Below are 20529 nucleotides of genomic sequence, written 5' to 3' on the forward strand. Positions count from 1 at the left end.
TACACGTAAGCCATTTAATTTGTATATTACACAAATGTTTCCGTGAACTGACAGTTTTTAGGTTAGAAAGGTGCAAAAGTGCAGAATCACTCCAGCATCCCCTTAACTGAAATTACCTCTACAAGCAAATACTTGTTAGTAAAATAAGAGAAATATTATATATTTTGTGGAAACCTAACAGATCTTTGAGGTTTAACAACGTTGCATATTTTTAAACGCGCATACAAGAAAATTATTTGCTATTAGATGAGATTATTTGTAATCGGGTGAAACCGTATGAAATCAAATGAAATCAAAAGAAATTAGCTAGTGGTTACCCCCTTGTACTATAGTATAACCATGATGTAATAATACAAGGTATAACAAGGTACAACACCGATCATGCCGCTGCCATTATGCGCAATGTTACACCTTGTATTATTACATCATGGTTATACTAGCACGATACTTTTGGAAAAAAAGTAGACGGCTGAGCTCTCGCGGCTGGAATTGAACGACGGTAGGACAAACAGACAGCGATGTTGAATCGTTTAATAATAAAACCATCTTCCGACAGACCGCGGAATAAAGAAGGGACGAGCTCGAGTTCGAAAAGCGGGATTCTCCGCCCGCGAGAAGCGACGTGGAATCCCCCATCTGGGTAATGAAGCGACGCGCGCGAGTGGAAGGTCTGAACGAAGATCAGCGCGTAGCCAAAGGCGCGATAATGTCCGCCTCGTTGAACGCCGCATCAAACGCAGCTTTCGGATCTTGACGAGCAACAATACATCGGGTGTAACAACGCGAGCGACAATTTCAACGGTGGCGCGCAAATCGACCGCGGGCGTAAACACGGAAAATTCAATCGCCCCCGTCGGCAAAGGCGGGGAAATGTTAGACGCTGGGATAAAATTGTTATCCTCAAATTCCGGCGAAAGGGGCAATCCCGGCGGTAGTTATAACGCGAGCGCGATCGAATACCGTGCGCCTTAAATGCCGATGTTAATGGCGATCGTAGCTGGAATATCATCGTTTCGCGTAAGCAAGCAGTTTGCGGTTCAATCAAAACGTCGGGAATGGATCACTTAAGCCGACTTGGGTCACTTTCCAGCCGGAGCGTTGCTGGGGAAACCGGGCGAATACCTCATCGTTTTCCGGCCTGCCAGAGATAACGGCCGATAAAATTGACGGCGAAGCGCGAGCCGGAAGGCGCGGGCGGAAGCACGGAATTTAAAAATCGGGACCGCCGACGTCGATTTCGCCGTCGGATACGACCGCGGCTGCCAACGCGAATGCCAATACCACCTTGAATCGCGAATAACGGTAACCACGGGCCGCGCAACCATTCGCCTCTACGTCAGTCATCCGTCCGGAAACAAAACTTCCGGAGAAATCCCCGTTAAAGGGGACGCGAGCGTGCGCCGATAGCCTTGCAGCCCCGACCGGCACGCAAACATTGCGGCGACCGCAACGCAAACGTTGGACGTCAATCAAAACGTCGCGCGCGTCATCGATACGGCTTGGAAACGACATAGTAAATTCTACCGTTCGACATGAACGAAACGCGACGCGGGTTGCTGCGAACCGAGTTGCTCGGCGCAAAACACCAACGAGAGTGGCAACGTCGGGGATGTTAACGTCGTAGCTTATCAAGACGTCGGCCACGACAACCCTTTCGAGACGAGGAACCGCGGACCGAGTCGAGTGTTCCCGTGCGCCGAGAGCGGATCCTCGCGGAACCGCGAGTAACGGGTTCCGAGGAGCAGCGACGTCTGATCCTCGAGCGGAAAATCAGATTAAACGAAACCCGACTACGCATCGGCGGTGTCTGAGCAGACGCTCGAAGGCGAGAGCTACCGAACCTGTTGAGTCGCAACCTGTTGCGGCGGCTAAACAATCCGAAACAACTTATTCCGCTGATTTGTCACCGGCCGCGCATTAATAATGCGCAACCGGCGAGGGCGAAAGGGCCCCACGAACAGCCGAGCAACGTTGACCGTCGCGTCGATGATGCAACAGACGCATTGAAAAATACGAGGGGGGAAACCGCTGAAGGCATTGTGGTGTACAGATTTGCGGCGTTACTAGCCGTTTCTAGGCATTTTTGGGTATTAGTTTGGACATTAGAGCCCTTGATGGGGCATTATAAAGATATAATAAGATAAAGTAATGCCCACTGGGCATTAGTGGGCATTGGTGTACAAGATTTTGGTCAGCGGTTTCCCCCTCGGAAAAACATGAACGGGGCGATTGGAACGTCGACGATCGGTGCGGCCGCCGCGATTATGATTTGCGGCCGACATCGGCATCGAATTTTCAACGATGGTCGCCCGCAGAATGACTCGATATTCAAATGACCCGCAAAACGATGGACGCACTCCCTTTTTTCCAGCCGGTCGATCGGCGAGCTTACGTCATCAGCGTAAATAACGTAAATAAGCAACGGACGGTACGCAGACACAAACTGCAACGCGAATTTTAATTGAAATACCAACGACGGGGCGCTGCCCCTCCGATTGGGGGAGAGGATCCGATTAGAATTCCGACGCCGTCGTCCGGGGGATCAATCGATCCAGGCGAACACGGGAGAATTCGCGATGAGACTAAGTCGTCTTGAAGAGAACTCGAATACGTCGATCAATCGATGGGGGTTGCGAGTCAAACGTTTGGCTCCTGGTGTCCCCTCGTAATCCGTCCAAGTGAATCCGCGTTCGAACCCGCGCCGAGAGCGTCGCTCGACCGAGAGTGTCGGTCTCGAAACGAGCGCAAACACCACGAGCCACCGCGTCGGGATCGAAGGTAAACGGAGACGCGGGCGTCAATTTCCTGAGCGCCCGACCGTGGCGGGCGATACTCTGGCCCGGGGTGGACGCCTTTAACGTCACCGCAATCCAGCCTCTCTGTGTATCCGCCGGTCGTCGGCGGCGCGTGTCCGCTGGCGTGTTACCAGTAACCCGAATCGAAAGGCCAATCTGAACGTGAGTTACAAAGCGAGTTACGATGCCGGGGCCGCGAGCGGGAAACGGGGATGCTCGCGCGGAGGCAGCAGCCGCCGGTCCAGGCAGCGACGGCTCGGTGCCGGGTGCGCGCTGGAAAGTCGCCAGATCGTCGAATGCCAGCGCGGACTACAATCGCGCGAGCTACAATTACAACGCCAACGTCAACGCCGAGCCGCGGACCTCGACGCTTCGGAGAGGAGGCGGCCGGCGCCGCCGGATTAAACATCCATCGGCCGATAGCGCGGCTGATGGTGAATCACGTCATCGATCAACGTCCTCCCTCCGCCAATAATAATAATAACAATTCGCCGATGGGAGCGGACGCTATCGTGGCGTCGACGACGCGCTGGGCGGCTTCCTGAAAGGCGGCTCCCTTGGCACCCGACAACGAAGCGTGCGGCACGGTACCAGCTATAATTACTTGGTGGAGCGTAACTGCAACAGCGACGTAAATGACAATGCGAACAATACAGTGGCAGCTGTAATCGGAAGGCGGAAACGGAGCGACGGGACGCCGTCGCGTGGAGTCGGAAAAAAAAGGGGTAGTACGCAACGGCAGGGATGAAGAAACGGGTCGGATGAGAAGCTGGGTGGGCAACCGTGGGGTGCAAGAACCGATAACTTAGCCCGGGCGTTCTCGACGGGTTAATCTGCGTCGGTCAGTTCGCCCGAGATGAACGTTCATCGCGACGGATTACGGTAACGAGGGATTCATGTCGGGCGTGACGTGGCCCGATAAAATATGCATTGCACCGGCGAAGCAGCCGTGAGCAGCCGAGGGATTACGGGCCGCTGTAAAACGTAATTCATGATCGCGCTGCAAGAAAATACCGCCCCGTCCGCGCGAATAATGGGTGATTAGTGAAGCGCAGATCTAATAAGGCAAAATTCAACACGGTGTGCGATGTAAATCACGTTATATCAATTAAATCCTACTCGAGCCTCGGAATGTTCGACGCGACTGTAACGAATTGCAGAAGAAAATTGCGGAAGCGAGAGGGGAGAAATTTATCTCCACGATAAATCGATCTCGGAGTACCTCGGCTATTAAAAAAGAAAGGATATTGTACTCCGACATATAGAATTTCGATATATTTGTACCCTTGCAAATTATAATATCGACGTAGATGATGATGTGATTTTACACGCGCTCAAAAAGGAACGGATCATCTAGTTGAGAATTCATACCCTCCGCTTACAATCGATTTGCATTTCAAATTATATCTGAGGAACATCTTCGTTCGCTCGCTGGGAGAACTCCCTTTGACGGATTTACGCGTGTCGCGTCTCAAACGGCCAAGTGAAAGAGAAAATGCAGGGCGTATTTTGCGGCTTATTTCTAGAGTAACTGCAAAACTCATATCGGCATCATACGCGGGAAGGCGTGCCGAATCGCATTAATCTCTCAAGCCACTTACTTGCTCGTCGAAACTTTCGCGCATCTCCCAAGTTTGTCTCGAACGCAGGCAGGACGCAGGTTAATATCCCCCGTAATTTATTATCGTGACGATGCAGCAAGGGCTCGGGGAGGGCCACGACCCCGGGTCTTCGAAATCTTCCTCAAGTTCCAGCAAAACATAGCGGTGCAATTCGTACCGTCTTCCTTGCCGAAGGACGATACCTCCGATGGAGGATGAACCCTTGGGAATTTTCGTAGTCCACTTTCCTATACCTATATCGCTCCCACGTTCGGGAAACGTGCGGCATATGGCAGCTACCTTTCCTTCGGGGAACATCTATCTTACGCAACTTCCAATGGAGATCGCGAGCCTTGTTGAAATTCAACGCGAAGCTTCGAGAAATATCTAACAATCATTCAAAGGGCGTCTCTTAAATTTATCTGTATTGTGTGGAAATGTGCGCAGCTTCGTAATATAGATTGATGACTCGCATTCGGAATATGAGACAAATCGCTAAGTTGTCAAAAGATTTTCATTCGTCAAAAAATTGTAGCAAGGCTGTGTAAAAAAACGTTACGAAGAGCGTGATACTTACACAGAAGTTTTATATAAATTATTAATTCTTTAAAAGAGGAAGAATGACCTAGAAAACGAACCGTCGCCTTGTTTAAACGTTTATACATTCTAGTGTGTAGATTTAAGCTTTCATTTCGTCGTACTCTGTGACGTCTGGTATTTTAATGAAAAAATTAATATGTATTTTCGGAAATACGTACATATTAAAAAAAATATCTGAAAGTCTGACCGAGGGATTCAGTTCACATATGTGCAAATGTAATGTAGCCCTAAGGTTAAAACTCGTCGATGTAAGGAAAGCCATAGCGGATTGAAAGTAGTACGAGTAAGCGTATAAATCGGACGCAAGGAGGTCAAGACTCCTCAATCCCTACTCTCGAGTGGATGATGACTGCGTCGCCGTACCGGGAGAGGTATGGCTTCGCAAAAGGTAAAGAGCAGTTTTACTCGAGACGAATGCGAAACAGGGTTGGCGGTTGAAAGCATCAAAACCATCTGTGTAACGTGGCCACGTTGCGGTCCGACTTTGTGGGTAATTTATGTGAGAAGCGAAATTTCTTTTCCTCGAATTTCTCCGAATAGTTTCGTCAGTCTACTTTTGCAAAAATCTTAGTTAATCTTCAGCGTTACGTGCACGCATTACAAATTAATGCCCGAAAAACAACGAGAATGCAGTGTTCTCGTCGATCGTAACCGCTCGTATTGAATTTTTCCAACTACGTTGAGTGGTACGTCTGTAAAACGGGTACGTACCGAAAGTAGACGTTAATAATTGAAAATCGTAAAAATAAACAGCGCGGAATAAAATCGTAAGTGGTAATAACGCCCTCGTCTCAAGAGTTCAGTTGCTTTCGCGTAATATCGTAATAACGTGCATTCTCTGTGGAGTGATGAGTTAGATGAAATAAAAGGGAAGGTAATTAGGAAACTGTGGAAAGTAAGAGAGCGTAGAATTGTTAAGCAAAAGAATAGTAACGAGAAAAGGAGTGATGAGTAGAGCGCGACAAGGGAAGTGATTGGACAGCGAACAAGGAACTGTAAAGTATAGTGTGAATAGAGTAACAAGTTAAGCTGTACAAACGTAGTGAATTAGGTATTATACAGGGTGTCCCAGGAGGAAAGGTCAATATTTTGGGAGGTGATAGTATCGGTTATTTTAAGCAAAAATGTCCATATGAATATATGTCCCATTCCCCACTGTTTCCGAGACAGAGCTACTTGAATGTCTTCGCGGTACTGCCGGGTGCGAAATTCCCGAGAATCTGGAAATTGGGATGCGTATATCCGTGTACGCATTTCAACCTCGTCTTAATGTTCATCTCTGAATTAACAGCTGCGAAGGGGGCAAAAAGTACGTTGAGAAACGTCAAGGACATTTCCTTGACGTTTAACGATCATCCTACGCTGGAAGCTCAGAGAGTCAGACTGGGATTGCACACTCTCTCTCTCTCTCTCTTGCTCGCTCGTTCTCCTTTGCCTTTGGCGGCAACAATGTTCCTACGAATTACAACTGTCTGCTGCACGTATGCACTTACCTACCGCGAAGCAAGACAATGTACGTTTGAGGTCGAGACACGTTTTCCTATCCGAAACACATCACTATCACAGTTTCGAAAAATTCGACGAGACTCTGCAACAGTTTTGAGAGATAGAATATTATGATTTGAAGAAATCGATATTACATGCATTGTACTTGTGCTGAAAGGCAAACGGCTGAACGTGTTTCGCAAAAATAAAAATTACGATTGATATTGGAAACGTAGAATGCAGTTTACATCGACAATATTTCATAAAGTGATGTTTTACCGCTCTGCCATTTTTCCGGAGGAGAAATATATTTTATTTGAAAGACATTTCCCCGACTTTCGCACGCCAATGTAAAGTTGTGAGCGCACGGTAGTCTGCGTGAAATCGCAAAGGCAGAGGAAGAACAATAGCGACAGAAGTAAAAGCGGCGACGGAAAGAAGTGACGTGGCGAGAGAAATGCGATCGAACCGAGGGACGTACTTCGTTCGGAACTTTATCTTTGAGAATAGAATGGAGGAATTGAAACGTCGGATGTATGTACGGTAGCTTGGAACGAAAAACACTCGGCGTTCCTTTCAAGGCAAGATCAAACTCGGATCCGATCAGGTCTTTACACGAAAGGCTGAAACTCCATTCGAGGGAACAATAATCCGTGCCTGGCTTTAGCGCTTCTATAACATAGAAAGAACAAAAAGGCGGAAGCGCGGCTGGACTCGCCCCGTAGTTTGTGTGAGAACAAATTTTATCATCGATGTTACGATCTTTACGACTGTAAGCATCTAAATGCAGTCGTAAATGCGCGCCAAACGTCATCTCAGGCGTAGACGCGTTTGTCTTTGTAACATCCGCTGTTAGAAACATAGCTCCTAAACGAATAGCCTGTCGAAGTAGGTCACAGCCGGACGGAAAAAATTATTTCCTTGTTCATTAATTTCACTATACCATCTTGTTCTATTCCCTTAAGCGAAACCTTCCAGACTTCCATGTCGCTTACGCAGCCACAACTCATAAATGTGTTATTATTCTTTTCGCGAGTCGCATTAATGCACAGTCAGGCGGAAAATTCTGGTTAAAATTTTACCCGAAGTTACAAGGTTCACTCCAATGTTTCAACGATTTTTCAGCGTTCTCCGCTTGAATGTGAAATCAGATAAAAATCCATCCGACATTTGATATATTGTTACCAAGGCTAATTTATGCGAGGGCTCGCATAACCATGGATTTAAGTCGCCACCATTATCGTCTTCATTATCCGTCGTCTCACGTTTCGGCCGCTTGCCGTTGCGAGCATGCACGTAACGAACCGCGAGGAATCTAAGTTACCGTAAAATTTCTGTTGACATTATATAGTATTACACGACTTATCTCCCGAGGCTGCTCAGGAGGACGTTACTGCCGAACCCTCGGTGGCGTACAGACGGATATTGGCCGCGGCGGTAGGTGCCCGAAGAGTCGCCGTAACACTTCGGGGATGAGAACGCAATTCTGACACTGTAATTTGACCTCTGTCTCATCAAATAGCCCGACTGCTGAACATTAGAAAATGAATTTCGCGCAACTCCTTTCGTCGCTTTATTGTCCGAACGACGAATCCGAACTTCCCTTCGTCGAATTGTAGGAAGATACGCTCCACCAGCGGTTTCCGTCTCCTTCCTCCCGGCAGCAATCTTCGCTCGCTTCCAGTAATACGAATTTTACGATTTGATACGCTCCTCTCTCTTCCTCTCTTTCTCTGTAATATTAGTCGCGCTCGCCTTCGGCGACTCTCAAAGCCCCGGCCGTCCGGAGGTGCATCAGTCGCGCAAACATGATTTCACTCTATCGCGACTATGATATTGTCGTTAGGTCCTATTGCGTCTCCTTCGCGTCTCCCTCGAGATAGTTTTGCCCACTCTCGTCTCGTCTCCGGGAAGAAAGCTGACGCTGCCTGATCTATTACCCCACGATGCAAGCCCGTCCTTATCACCCGGTGACTTTATCACGAAATTCGCGTCGTTCTGAGATCCCGACAACGTAGACGCCTCGCGCTCAGCGACTCTTGGCGCGCAATTTTATTTTGATAAGAGTTTTAACGTAAACATTTCCGCATTCTCAGTGATATGGATCGTGTGGCTGGTTTTGCAGTAATCTTATTCCAGCGTAATACACAATAATATTTTGCTTTTAAACAGTTTTTTCAACGATATACCTCAGACGGATAATATTTTATCTTCTCGAGCAATTTGTAGTTAAATCGCTTTCATTGTGCCGCCCTTGTAAGCAGACTTTTTATCTGCACCGATCAGAATTGTTAACATGGGCTTTTATTTTAGGTACATGGCCATCGTGAACCCTTTGAAGCCACGTATGGGGAAAAAGGCGACGCTGTGCGTCGCGATTGTAATTTGGATCATCGGGGCAATTCTGTCTTTACCGATGCTGCTTTTCTATACCACTTACACTCAGAACTTCATGAACGGCGAGGTCCGCGTCGTCTGCTACAGCGATTGGCCGAACACAGACGACAATGGACTCAGCTACGATGAATATTTGTAAGCCAAACATTTTATTAACGAATTTGCATGCTCGCAAAATTTACGGAGAGTACTTGCGCGCACTTTCTAGATTATCTACATTCGCCCGTTTTCTCGGAGAAACTTATCTCTTTAATAAATATGTAGATGTAAGTTCCTTCATTTCAATTTTGAGTAGTAAACAGTAGCGTGCTTAAGATCGTAAGTACCTCGCGAGGATCTGCGCCATGCGTTCGCGAGTACAGTGATGGACAGAATGGTTGCAACACTGTTTTTTTAATGAATTTGGAACGCGCATTTAGATTCAGGTTTATGCTCCGAAATATTTTCTACGGGGAAAATTTTACTCGAGAAACAGATCGGAAACGTTCAAAATTGTTTTGGAATAGCTAAAGTATTAGTAATGCTTAGTAATTCTGTAAATTTGTACACTACAATGCCCTCAGCGGTTTCCCCTTCGGGTTCTCGTGAGCAATCCAGTAGGAAAAATAGTATCGCCGTTGGTTTCAGTCACCGTAGTTAAATTGCCATTCGTGTGTCGTTTTTTTTTTTCTATAATGCACCGTCGATGGTCGAGCGAGTCACGGAGGATAAAAGCGTCACTTTCCGAGGACCCATAAAAGCGTCGTTGCCTCTTGTAGACGCACATATCTACACAATATTGCCGTTTACGGTTTATGACTGTTAAACGATTTCGCCTGCCGGTCAGTTGGTTCGTCTCTCATGTACAGGAGCGTGCGCACCGCGAATGCCACGCATACCATGCCGGGCACAATGGGTCCCCTCATTTCATTACAAAGTGTTCCTGGTACCGCGACGAGGGAGGCGATAAATCGAGCTAATAATACCTTGGATTCGTTGCATCGCGAATGTATCGCGTGTCCTCAAAATACTTACTTCAATCACGCGCGATTAAATCCGAGCTCTGATCGGATTGTAATTACAGATGAAAATCGGAACTGTGTGTTCCACATTTGCATCCGCTTCGTACTTCGATCGTCTATTAAGATAGCCCCGCGAAAACCTACTTCGCCGAGATAACGTGTTCGCTGCGGAGCGAGTGCCGTTTCCTAATTGAAAGATTTCGACTGTGGTATACCCGCGCCCGAATCTCGGCGCTATCGTGCATGGCACGTCATGTAAAATCACGCACGGGCGACGCCCATGGTACGGTAGAGCCCGTAGGAGAATTCTAATCCCGATATAAATGCCGTTTCGAACAGTCGCTCTCGAAATAACTCACGTCGCTTTGATCCAAGTTCACGCGATTCTATCCGTCGTTCTATAATCCCGACCTAACTCAAGAATTTCTTCGACTCCTGCGTTCGTCGGATTCGTGCGACACGAAACTTTTCCATATTTCGCCTCTCGTGTTCGCTTAACCGAGATGTAAGAGGAGGGCAGTTTCGTAGCTGTTTCAAGTCAATTGCCCGATACAAAAGCTTCTGGTAAACTGATCGCTCGAGACTTGTCGAGATTATAAGCTTAGTCGGATAACTCTCATCTCGGCAATAGTAAAGAGCCCGCACGTATACATCGACAAATGATAGCACATATAGAGAAATGTGAAAGAGAGAGCATTTATACTGTGTGTGCAAAATTAGCCACACCTTACAAAGGTGCGGTTATAATGAAATTATATAGGATAATATCTTATAATCATTATACAATGCTTCAAGCGTTAAATTAATGAAGATTAATTATGACCGTAAATCCTGAAACTACCAAGATTACAATAATTGTAAATGATAAAATGATATGGACGAACAATATCCTGTATATGTATAAATAATGAAATATTTACCGACCTTTGCTTGCTCCATTTACTCTTTATACATTAAGTTGTTGAAAAAAAAGGTTAATCGTAGAAGTAAAAAATTTAGAAGAGGAGAAAAATTAAGACTATCTCAAATAAATCATCCAAATTCATGAACAATGTGTTTACATCCCGTGTCGCTCGCGTCCGCCCCTCGCGTGCTTTCCGAGCCTACTGCTCTCTACACGCTTATTTGCTCAGACGTTTCAATAAATTACTCGATAACTATTGCGAATTTTATAAAATGTTACATGACTTTTCTTCTCAATCTGACGCAATCTACCACCGTTTTTCGTAGGGGTCCTCTTGTGTCAGACACCCTGTGTATCGTCGCACAAAACTGACTTGCTCGATATTCTTAAGATTTTTCGAATAAATTTCCTCCTCTCGGGCGCCGTGCGGTCTGACGCTCGGCGTAATCCGTAAAGCGAATTTGTACAAATATCAGTATTATTGCGCCGAAAAGCACCGTTCCATCGATCGTGCCTCGGAAATTGCGCTTCCGGAGTACTAGCTCGTTCACCACCATTAAACGTTGACGATTTTAAAGCTTTTATGGACTTGTACCGCTTAAATCCGCGCAAAGTATTCTAAATCGGAATTACACGAGGTGTAACCCGATGAATTCATGCGCCGGTAGTTTTTATTCGTTCCGGATCAACACCGGCTCTCCGAGCGTGAGCGCGTGGGACCGGAAATTTCGGCAATTGTATAATAGCTCGCGACGCCTCGTAATCTGGTTGGAACGAACGGGATAATCCATTAATGAATTCATTACCGTTTGTTAATAATCCTAATGCGGAGTGCGTTTTAACGTCCCCATCGCGCCGGAGCTAAATACTCCGTTAGAAAATTAACAGCTGCTAGCATCGCTTTCGGATCGTCATAATTACCGTAATTAATGCACGTGGATCAGATTAGCGGCGAAAATTGCGGCGTGCTTCAACGCCACTGGCGTTAAAAACGCGGGATTTTTTGCGCGGTAATTCGGTCATCGTGCCTCTTAGCCTTTCAACGTGAATTGAAACTGATTGACCGCGCGAAAAATGATTACGTTTCCGTCCCTTTCGTAAAATACCGTTCGCGCGATATTTCAATCTCGCGAATTTTTTAAATTCCACCCCGAAGTATAACTTACACGTGCGTTACCCGTAATCCGTTTTATCGCCCTCTCCCCCAATAAATTTCGCTGGACGCACCGCGCGGGTCGTTATGTCCCGCTGCTAAAGGTTAACGGCAATTACGCGATTATCATTAGCCGCGTAAATGCGCCGACATGTAAATGATTGCACACGTGCTTTCGCGTCGAAACGCGAGCTCGGCTTAACTCGGCTGTCCAATTGCCACTCGATATGCCGTCGATACGCTTTCGTCAGTAAACAACATCAGACGGCGCCGCACACATTCGCCGGTTCATTACGTCTAATAATATATGGCGCTCGCGTAATGTCGGACCCCTGGCGATCGGCGCACTTACCGTCGGAGCAATCGGCGGTGTGTGTTATTTTCGTTGGGCGCACAATCGGCGCATTTAGCATGCGCTTTGAGAGCGGCTACGCGCCACGAGATGCTGCGGACAAAAGCGGCACGCGGCGCAGAACCGCGACACCGCGCTATTTTCATTTCCCCTTTGAGCATCGCGTGTCATCGCCTCTCGCGCCGTCCGGTGTAAATTTATGTCGAAAGCGACGTTACATCTGTGACTCGCGCGAAACACCAACTCTGGTAGATTTGATTGGCTAAACCGCAAATTGGGTCGTACATACGCGCAATAGCGAAATATCCGCGTTCGCGGATAAATTTAATTATGAATCTATCAATGAATTGTACTTGCTGTCAACGACGACGATTGTAACATCGACGTTTCCTCGATGTTTCCTCGACGGGGAAACGCGCAGCGCAGCCTAGTTTTCCTTTTTTCGGTTTTTATTTTTATTAATTTTCGATTTCACGGGAGACTGTGATGTAATTAAATCTTAAATTACATTTCTGCTAAAGAAAAGTGAAATTAACTGGAAAAATAAGATCTTTCCTGTCTGTTTAAGGCTCTTAAAGCACGGAGATACTTTAATTTTCGATGTCAACTTAATAATGAGACCGAGTCTTGAATACTCTTTAGCCGGAGAGAAAGGGTCGATCTTAGTTTCCTCAAAGAGTCCTAGAAGAAGGCGCACGACTGCCCCGGGGGGACTTTGTAGACTAGACATTTCTCGATGTCTGTCTGTGTGTGTGTGTGTGTTACGTCGCATAAACTTGCTCTTGTGAGTGGGCGTATGAGTTTAATTGATTTTCAGGTACAACGTTATCTTCATGATATTGACGTACTTCTTGCCAATCGGATCCATGACGTTCACCTACGCCAGGGTCGGCCTGGAATTGTGGGGCTCGCAAAGCATCGGGGAGGCCACGGCCAGACAGCTCGAAAACATTCGGAGCAAACGGAGGGTACGTATGAGATGAATTAATATCCGCGCACATAGTCGAGACGCTGAATAAATGCCTCTCCTTCCGGTTTCTTCTTTCGTCAACAGTATTGCGTATAATATTTCGATCGGAAAGAACGTAAACCTCGTCGCGCTTAATACCCGCGAACGGAGGGAGACGGATGTTAATAAACTTCATAAACTCTCACGTTGGAATCTGTTCTACACTGCCTGTGCTCGATGGCGTTTAAGTAATTAAAGTGCAGTGTCGCGTCTCTGCACTTGTAGCGTATTTATACGAGGCGATGCAACCAAGTAATCACCGCGCACGCTCTTTATCCTCGCTCTTCCGCCCCGAAACCCGGCCAAAACCGATGTACGAACTATCTCAATTAATTAAGTTTAATTGGAACTTTAGATAATTTCTGTTCACGCTCTAGTCTTTTGTTCGTCGAAGGGAACAAATACCGCGTAGTTCCGCCCTTGCGGGGCGCCAGGTAAATTATGAATACCTCATTATTCGCGGGAGGAACGCCGCTACATCCGGACGTGCAATTTTCTTGCAGCACGCGCGTTGCGTCTTATTTTTGTTTCATATTCCCGTGGTATCACAATAATACAATGTCCGCTGAAAAATAGCGTTATTGGCGCGCGGCGGGTAGCCACCGATAGCGATCGTGTAATGCATTTCGCTCGCAGTTGTTCCGCTCTATCACAGTCGCGTGTATCTCTCATCGGGATCTCCGATCTTCTATTTCCCTTACACGTATCGACAACTGTTGCTACAAGTTATAGATAAATTACTCGCGATGGTTTTCGAGAGGGACGTGTCACATCCGCGATCGGCCCAGGAAGAACCGCCGACGCGACGATAATTACGGCAAATGACGTAATCCCGTACGCGACCGATTGTAAATGCGAGCCGATACGCCACATAATACGCACACGTCAGCTTCAGAGGCACGGGAAAGCGCATTAAGATCCGTATGAAACGATAATATCCAGCCTGATGATATTGGCCTTATCCAACCCTCGTAAACTCGGCTTATCGGCTCTGTCTTTTAGTGGCCGCGGGGGGTCTCGTGATTCTCTTCCCTTATGAATAACATCAGCGATTCCCCAATAATATCCGCGCAGGCAACGGGAGCCGCGTTGCACGCAAAAAAAATTCGAAATACGTCTTTGTCTTTTCTTATCTTAATGGCGCTATGGTAATTTTTACCGCCTTTATGATGAATGAACGGGCGCGCACGGCTTTCTCAGACCGCAAAGACCCTTCGTAGCTAAAAGCGGGCGCCTACTTACCGCGCTGGTAGAAAAATTACGCGAGAGACGCGCTTAATATCCGCAGATACAATTTCTGGGGCGCAGATAGGCTGATTAAGGTACGAGTTTTAACAATGGCGGTTAACGATCGTACCATGTATATTTTTCGCGAACGTCCAAGTCTTTAAAAGGTCGCATTTCAATTTTACTGATAATTTCTTTCTAGCCCACCTCCCTCCGCGCTCTTCGCGCGATACAAGAAAACGTGATTACGGCGCGAAGGTCCTTCGCTCGAACGGCGCGAGGGTGTTCGCTGAAAAACGTCTTCCCAATTAGTCTTAAATACGACGTGTAATGACTATTTGCGAGCTTAACGACGAAGCGAAGATTGCACGTGTACGCGAGATATTCCGTAGCCCCGGTATCCCGCTACCTCAGAGACGGCGGTTCGAAGCCCCGGCTGTAATTTGTAATTAGACGAATCCCCGGTCTGCACCCTCGCGGACCTCCATTTCCTACGCTTTAACTCTCTCAACTACTTTCGGTCAATAAAGTTTGCTGGAGAAAGTTTCACCTATCCTCCATGGGCAATAACACGGACGACGCTGGGGCGCTTAGTTAATTTTTCGGTCGGGGAAAGAGAGAAAGCGAGGGGGGGGGGGAGAGGAAAAAGAGAGAAAAAGGAGAAGCGGTCCCCGGTGGACGATCCCTTTGTTTCAAAGAAAAATGTCCGTGTACTCTAACACGTTCGCGATACAAGCAACGGATATCGATTGCCTACAAACGTTTATTGCCTACAATCGTTTGTGATCTGCGTTCCCGAACAAGGTGAAAAACAATTAGATACAAGCTTCTACCTTCCGGCCAACGCCGCTACCTTCATTTTGCTCTCGTGGAAACGGTGCAGCTGCAACTTTTTTTCAACGGCACGCGATGAATTATGTGAAATAATGGTAAATTTAACGAAATATCTTCGACATTTGCACGGTAATATATAATATGTCTATATGTACAGATATACGAGATATAAGCGCAATTAATGCTGAAATACTATCTAATCGGGCAGAGTGATCGCGGAGAAGAGAATAAATGGAATGTGATTATCGGACATAAAAATGGTCGTCCTAAATGGACGTATAATGAATTCGCAACGAAGCGGTCGATGCGAGTGCAAGAAGGGTGGCAGCATACTTTTCCGGACTTACCGCAAAAGAGACCGAATCCGTGATTCGTCACTGCGACGCTTGCCAATTGCGCTAACCATATAATTATATGTATAAATTACAAACGCGTGATAAGTGTCTAATGATTCTCATCGAAAATCCTCGTAGAAACGCGCACCATTCAAGAACATCTGGCGTTGACTTGAAAAATTATCGGATGGGAATAATTGATCGAGCGTCAAATTGAAGTTCACGCAGTTGACAGCTTTCTCAATTTCTGTACTTTTAAAAAATTCAAAAGAAGAGTTTAGTGTCGAAAATTACGTTGGCGGTTACGGTAATTCCCCGAAATCTACGTAGACGTCCATTATAACGACATAAATGTGGTGATTAATCATCGTAACAATCTCGCCTTTTCGATAAGAGTATACTCAGACGCCGAGGCGATAATAAAAATAATAAAATTGCAAGACTCGGTGGAGTGGAAAATGAAGGATGGAAATAAAACGCCGCGACCCGGTCTATACCGTTTGAATTTTAATCGCTCGACTCTCCGCCCTCGCGCTTAATTTTAATTTCTGATTTCGTATTTAAAAGCACTGGTATGCAAACAGAATGGGACGAGCGTGGATTAATCTCGTGTCATATTGTGCAGTTCGAGCATCATATCAATTACGATCGTAGAACAACCCTCGACGTTCCGTTTCTCACAGTCTACATTTCTGTGAAGTATCTCCAGCGTAGCAATGATCCGTTAGAAGAAACGGAAGGAAGGGACAACGCGTCGGCGTTTAATTGAAAGATACGCGCGTAGGAAGGGAAGATTGCGGGGGCGCTATACAGGGTGTTTCGGATAAGGTGTCCATCCGCTCGTATACAGATAGAGCGGGTTACACTGAACAGGAAAGTTATGTACCATTTTGTAAAATTCGCAATAGTTTTCGAGTGACAAATAAAAACGTCTGGGCGAATGAACGCACGAGAAGCAGTGGACCGGACTCGGCAAGCACGTTAAGGGGATGCTGAAGTGATTCTGCACTTTTGGCACCTTTTGCTCCTAGAACTGTCAGTTCGTGAACATTTGTGTAATATACAAATTATGTGGCTTTTGCGTACGAACCGACAGTGTTCCACTATTCGGGCTGAATCAGAGAACAGCATGGTATCATTGAAATTAGGTTTGAAAGCCTAACAAAAAATCGATTCACTCGAATAAGTTATAAGTTAGGTAACCTATAACTTATTCAAGTGAATAGACTGCTGTTCTTTCACTTCATCTGAATAGACCGACACTATCGGTCTGTACACAAAAGCCACATAATTGGTATATCACACAAATGTTTTCACGAATTGACAGTTCTAGGAGCAAAAGGTGCGAAAAATGCAGAATCATTCCAGCGTCCCCTTAAATGCCGTATTTGTTTAGTCTCGTAGCAACGGTGGGCGTCCGATAGCGGGAGGTGGAGCGACGCAGCGGAAAAAAGTTGTCAGCGAGCGGCGAGCTCCAGAAGTCCAGATGATGCTCACTGCTCCGTCCCTCATCGCTACGAGACTAAACAAATAAGCCATTTAATATCTGCCGAGTTCGGCCTTTCCTCGCGCTTATTCGCTCTGACGTTTTAATTAATTACTCGATAACTATTGGGAATTTTACAAAATGGCACATAACTTTTCTTTTCAGTTTAACCCGCTCTATCTGTACACGAGCGGGCGGGTACCTTATCCGTAACACCCTGTATATCAGGAGAATCTAGTTAAACGGACCTCCTCGGCATGTTCGAGTTGGAATGCATTGGATTTCGATTAGGCGACAAAAGGTGTCCTCTCCGTTACATTCGAAATCGCTACTCCATTCCGCCGCGTACGTACCTATCGACGCTCCGGCAATGCTCCGACCGCCTGTGTACGCGTCCGGGTTACGGATCTCACGTCCGTGCAGTGCTTACTCGTGTACGTACAAATACGAGTTTCGGTGTACGACATGTGGACAAACGGCCCGTATCTTCAGGCAGACCAGCGGCGTCACTGACAATTACCGCGACGAAAACCGTTAGGTTTCATTTGACGCGCACGTAATTCCGGCTGTCTATTTTCGTTCTGCGGGACGACGTCCCGCGCGACGTCCCCCTGCGTTCTCTCTCTCTCTCTCTCTCTCGCATCCTCAGAAAGTTTCTCTCGTCAGGGTTTGTTAAAATTTATTCGGAAAGCGGAGAGTGCTTCGCTCGGCGCTATTCGGCGCTTGAGTCAAATTATACAAACGCCCACCGCGTTAGATTTACATACGAATGGAGCGAAGCCAAAGCCGCCAAACGCGAAACCTTCAGCTCGTTATACGGCCGTTATATTTCTCTCACGTTTCTCCAGCAACTGCAGACGCGCGGTGTTCTTAAAAATTTAAAAAGCTGTTTACGGTGCGAAAATTTTAAATGCACGCAAAGTGCAGTGCGGTGCGCGTGAAACGTAAACTCCCCTCCCCTAGGGGTGAAGTGCTTTATCTCCTTAGAGTGTCGCTCTCAAACTTAAAGCGTAAATGCAGAGTACATTTACGTGCACCTACAACTCTCGCAATAACCTCTGACTCCCGTAAAGTTACACTAAACATCTTTTGTCTCGTGTCTAGCCAAGTGGTTTACTTAGGCTCGTATTTATAATCATTATACGAACACTGTATATCATAAAGAGCATCGGGGAAGATCAGAATAAAATTTCAGATCTTGGTTTAGACGTCTTTTTGTTCGAAAACTTTTCTCATTTGCGGTAGTCATATTGTATTTGAAATGTAAAATATGATTGAGAAATTAACATACGAGCTGCTTCGATTATTGAACTGCGCAAAATAGAACTCAGTTTGGGTCTCGAAGCAAATTGAGTTCTTCAATTGAGTCGCGATTGCACGTAACGAATATCAAATTGACCCTCAAGATTTATTTAATCCACATACCAGGGCCTAGCTTTCGCCAAGTTTCCACAATAGAAACACGCGTACAAATACGAGGGCTTTAATGCTTCGCACGTTTATCGAAAGCGAGAACGATAAGAATCCGATTTCGTGTCGTCCCTTTGAGTGCGCAGTGGTAAAACAAAGGCGTCTAATTAATACGTCGTTGAGAGCGTAAAGGAGATATGTGCTTCGAATATCGGAATATTCGCGACACTCGGCTCGATAATGTAAGCAATGCCTCTTTTACGGTGATTACATCGTTGTAGCAATAGATCTCGCGAAGGGAAGACTTTCTGAGATCGTGTCAGATGCGCTGGTGCGTGAACGCGCGCGGCACCTCCGGTGAGGACAATAGAGAAACTAACAACGAGGCTGGTGGTGAAGTCTGACATTTCGAGGAAGAAAGGAGATGTCGGATAATGTGACCAGTCGTCAGGACGCAAACACGCGCGGGCGATCTACTTCTCTTGGCCTTAATTATACTTACCCAGCGGTGGCGGCGGCGGCAGCAGCAGCAGCAGCATCATTCTCTTTCCGGATAAGAAATCGGCAAATAGATGTCCCAGCTGTGGGCTGAGTTGTACGAGATCGAATCCCTCGGTCCTTCCCGCTATTTCGGAACGGCAAAGGAGCAATTCTTCTAATTCCTTTAGCGGAAGAATCGGCACCGATAGCGTTGAAATATACCGCCCACCAATTCTCTTCCGGCATTCTTCCGGATGGTCAATTCTGCGGCCCCTTCCCTTAAAAGAGACACGATTAAACGTGGATTAGTCGTCTCTTACTTCCACAACGACGTGTCTTTTCTATTTTAATCGCGAGTCGCAAATAATGCAAAATGAATTTGTTCATTTTCTACATTCATTTACCTATTAAGCGGCTTTGCAGATTAAAAGAGAGCTAGTATGGCAAAATATATAATGCAGAAAAGGAAGAAGGGGAAATATAAATTATACAAGACGGAGCTACTCAAAATTCATTGCCGCGAACAAAACGCTGGCGCGATTATCGTGGATTTTTCGAGCAAGAGAGAAAAATGCAAATTCTTATCCGACTTGGTAGAGAATGTAGCATAGGAGCAACAAAAATGTGCGCCGGGTGTATCTCAAAGCTTTACAAACACTTGCCGAAGGTCGGGCATAAATATTCGGAGGGAATATCACGGTCCGCTGAAGCGATTTTTCCAAAGTGCTCGCACTGAAATATCAGAGCTGTCTCTTTGAATGCGAATTGATGAGCGGCGTTCGTTGTTGTAAACGTATAATCGAATCAATCGCGAGGTCCGTATGAACATAATGCAAATTATCCACGCTCGCACGGGGAGAATGTAAATTTACTTTTTAATTACCTAAAGAAGATAATGAGGTACAGCTCGTAACTATCTCAAGAAATCCAATTTAAGTTATTTCTCAAATAACCGTCTTCTACAAGCTGTCCTCAACTGATTACGAGAACTATACCTGCGCGAAGTTGAGTAGGTCGTTAATTTCAACGAAAAGGAGGAATTCCTCTTCGTACGGACAAAAGCGTAGTATAACGCGGAGTGGAAGGTAAGACGAAATTGAATTTCGAGATAATAACAAAAACGACGGAGAAATCGATATGTCATAAGCACTTTGTCATCGCAGCTTTAATCCACCTGTAGAAATTCCTCGCGGAAAGTGCATACTCAAAAGATATGCGTTTATTGCCGCGCTACGAATTGCCGATCGAAACTGGCGAAGTGGCAGCCGCGTGTGGAAACGATATCGATAGCTGTGTTTTCACGTTACGCTAATAATTAGTCGCATTATCTCGACTCGCGTTCGGCAGAATATTAAATACGGGAAATTCCCCCGCGTTGTTCGCATGAATCCTCCATTACGCGGCACGGGACGCGCGTACGGACCGAATCTAACAGGTGTTTTCATTAAAATCATCAGCAA

General features: G+C 46.3%; 1 protein-coding gene across 4 annotated transcripts in view; it reads left to right on the top strand.

Moving 5' to 3' along the window:
- LOC105564150 (tachykinin-like peptides receptor 99D) overlaps positions 1–20529 on the top strand; it is a 99635-nt gene that overhangs the window by 72270 nt on the left and 6836 nt on the right. For all 4 annotated transcript variants that reach the window (XM_012016327.1, XM_012016326.1, XM_012016324.1 and 1 more), the window contains exons 3-4: positions 8795–9013; positions 13106–13256. In XM_012016327.1, coding sequence (XP_011871717.1) covers positions 8795–9013; positions 13106–13256 — 370 coding nt within the window. The remainder of the gene's footprint in view (positions 1–8794; positions 9014–13105; positions 13257–20529) is intronic.

Source organism: Vollenhovia emeryi, unplaced genomic scaffold (assembly GCF_000949405.1).
Source record: "Vollenhovia emeryi isolate VEMERY1.0 unplaced genomic scaffold, V.emery_V1.0 DF939168.1, whole genome shotgun sequence".
NCBI lineage: Eukaryota > Metazoa > Arthropoda > Insecta > Hymenoptera > Formicidae > Vollenhovia > Vollenhovia emeryi.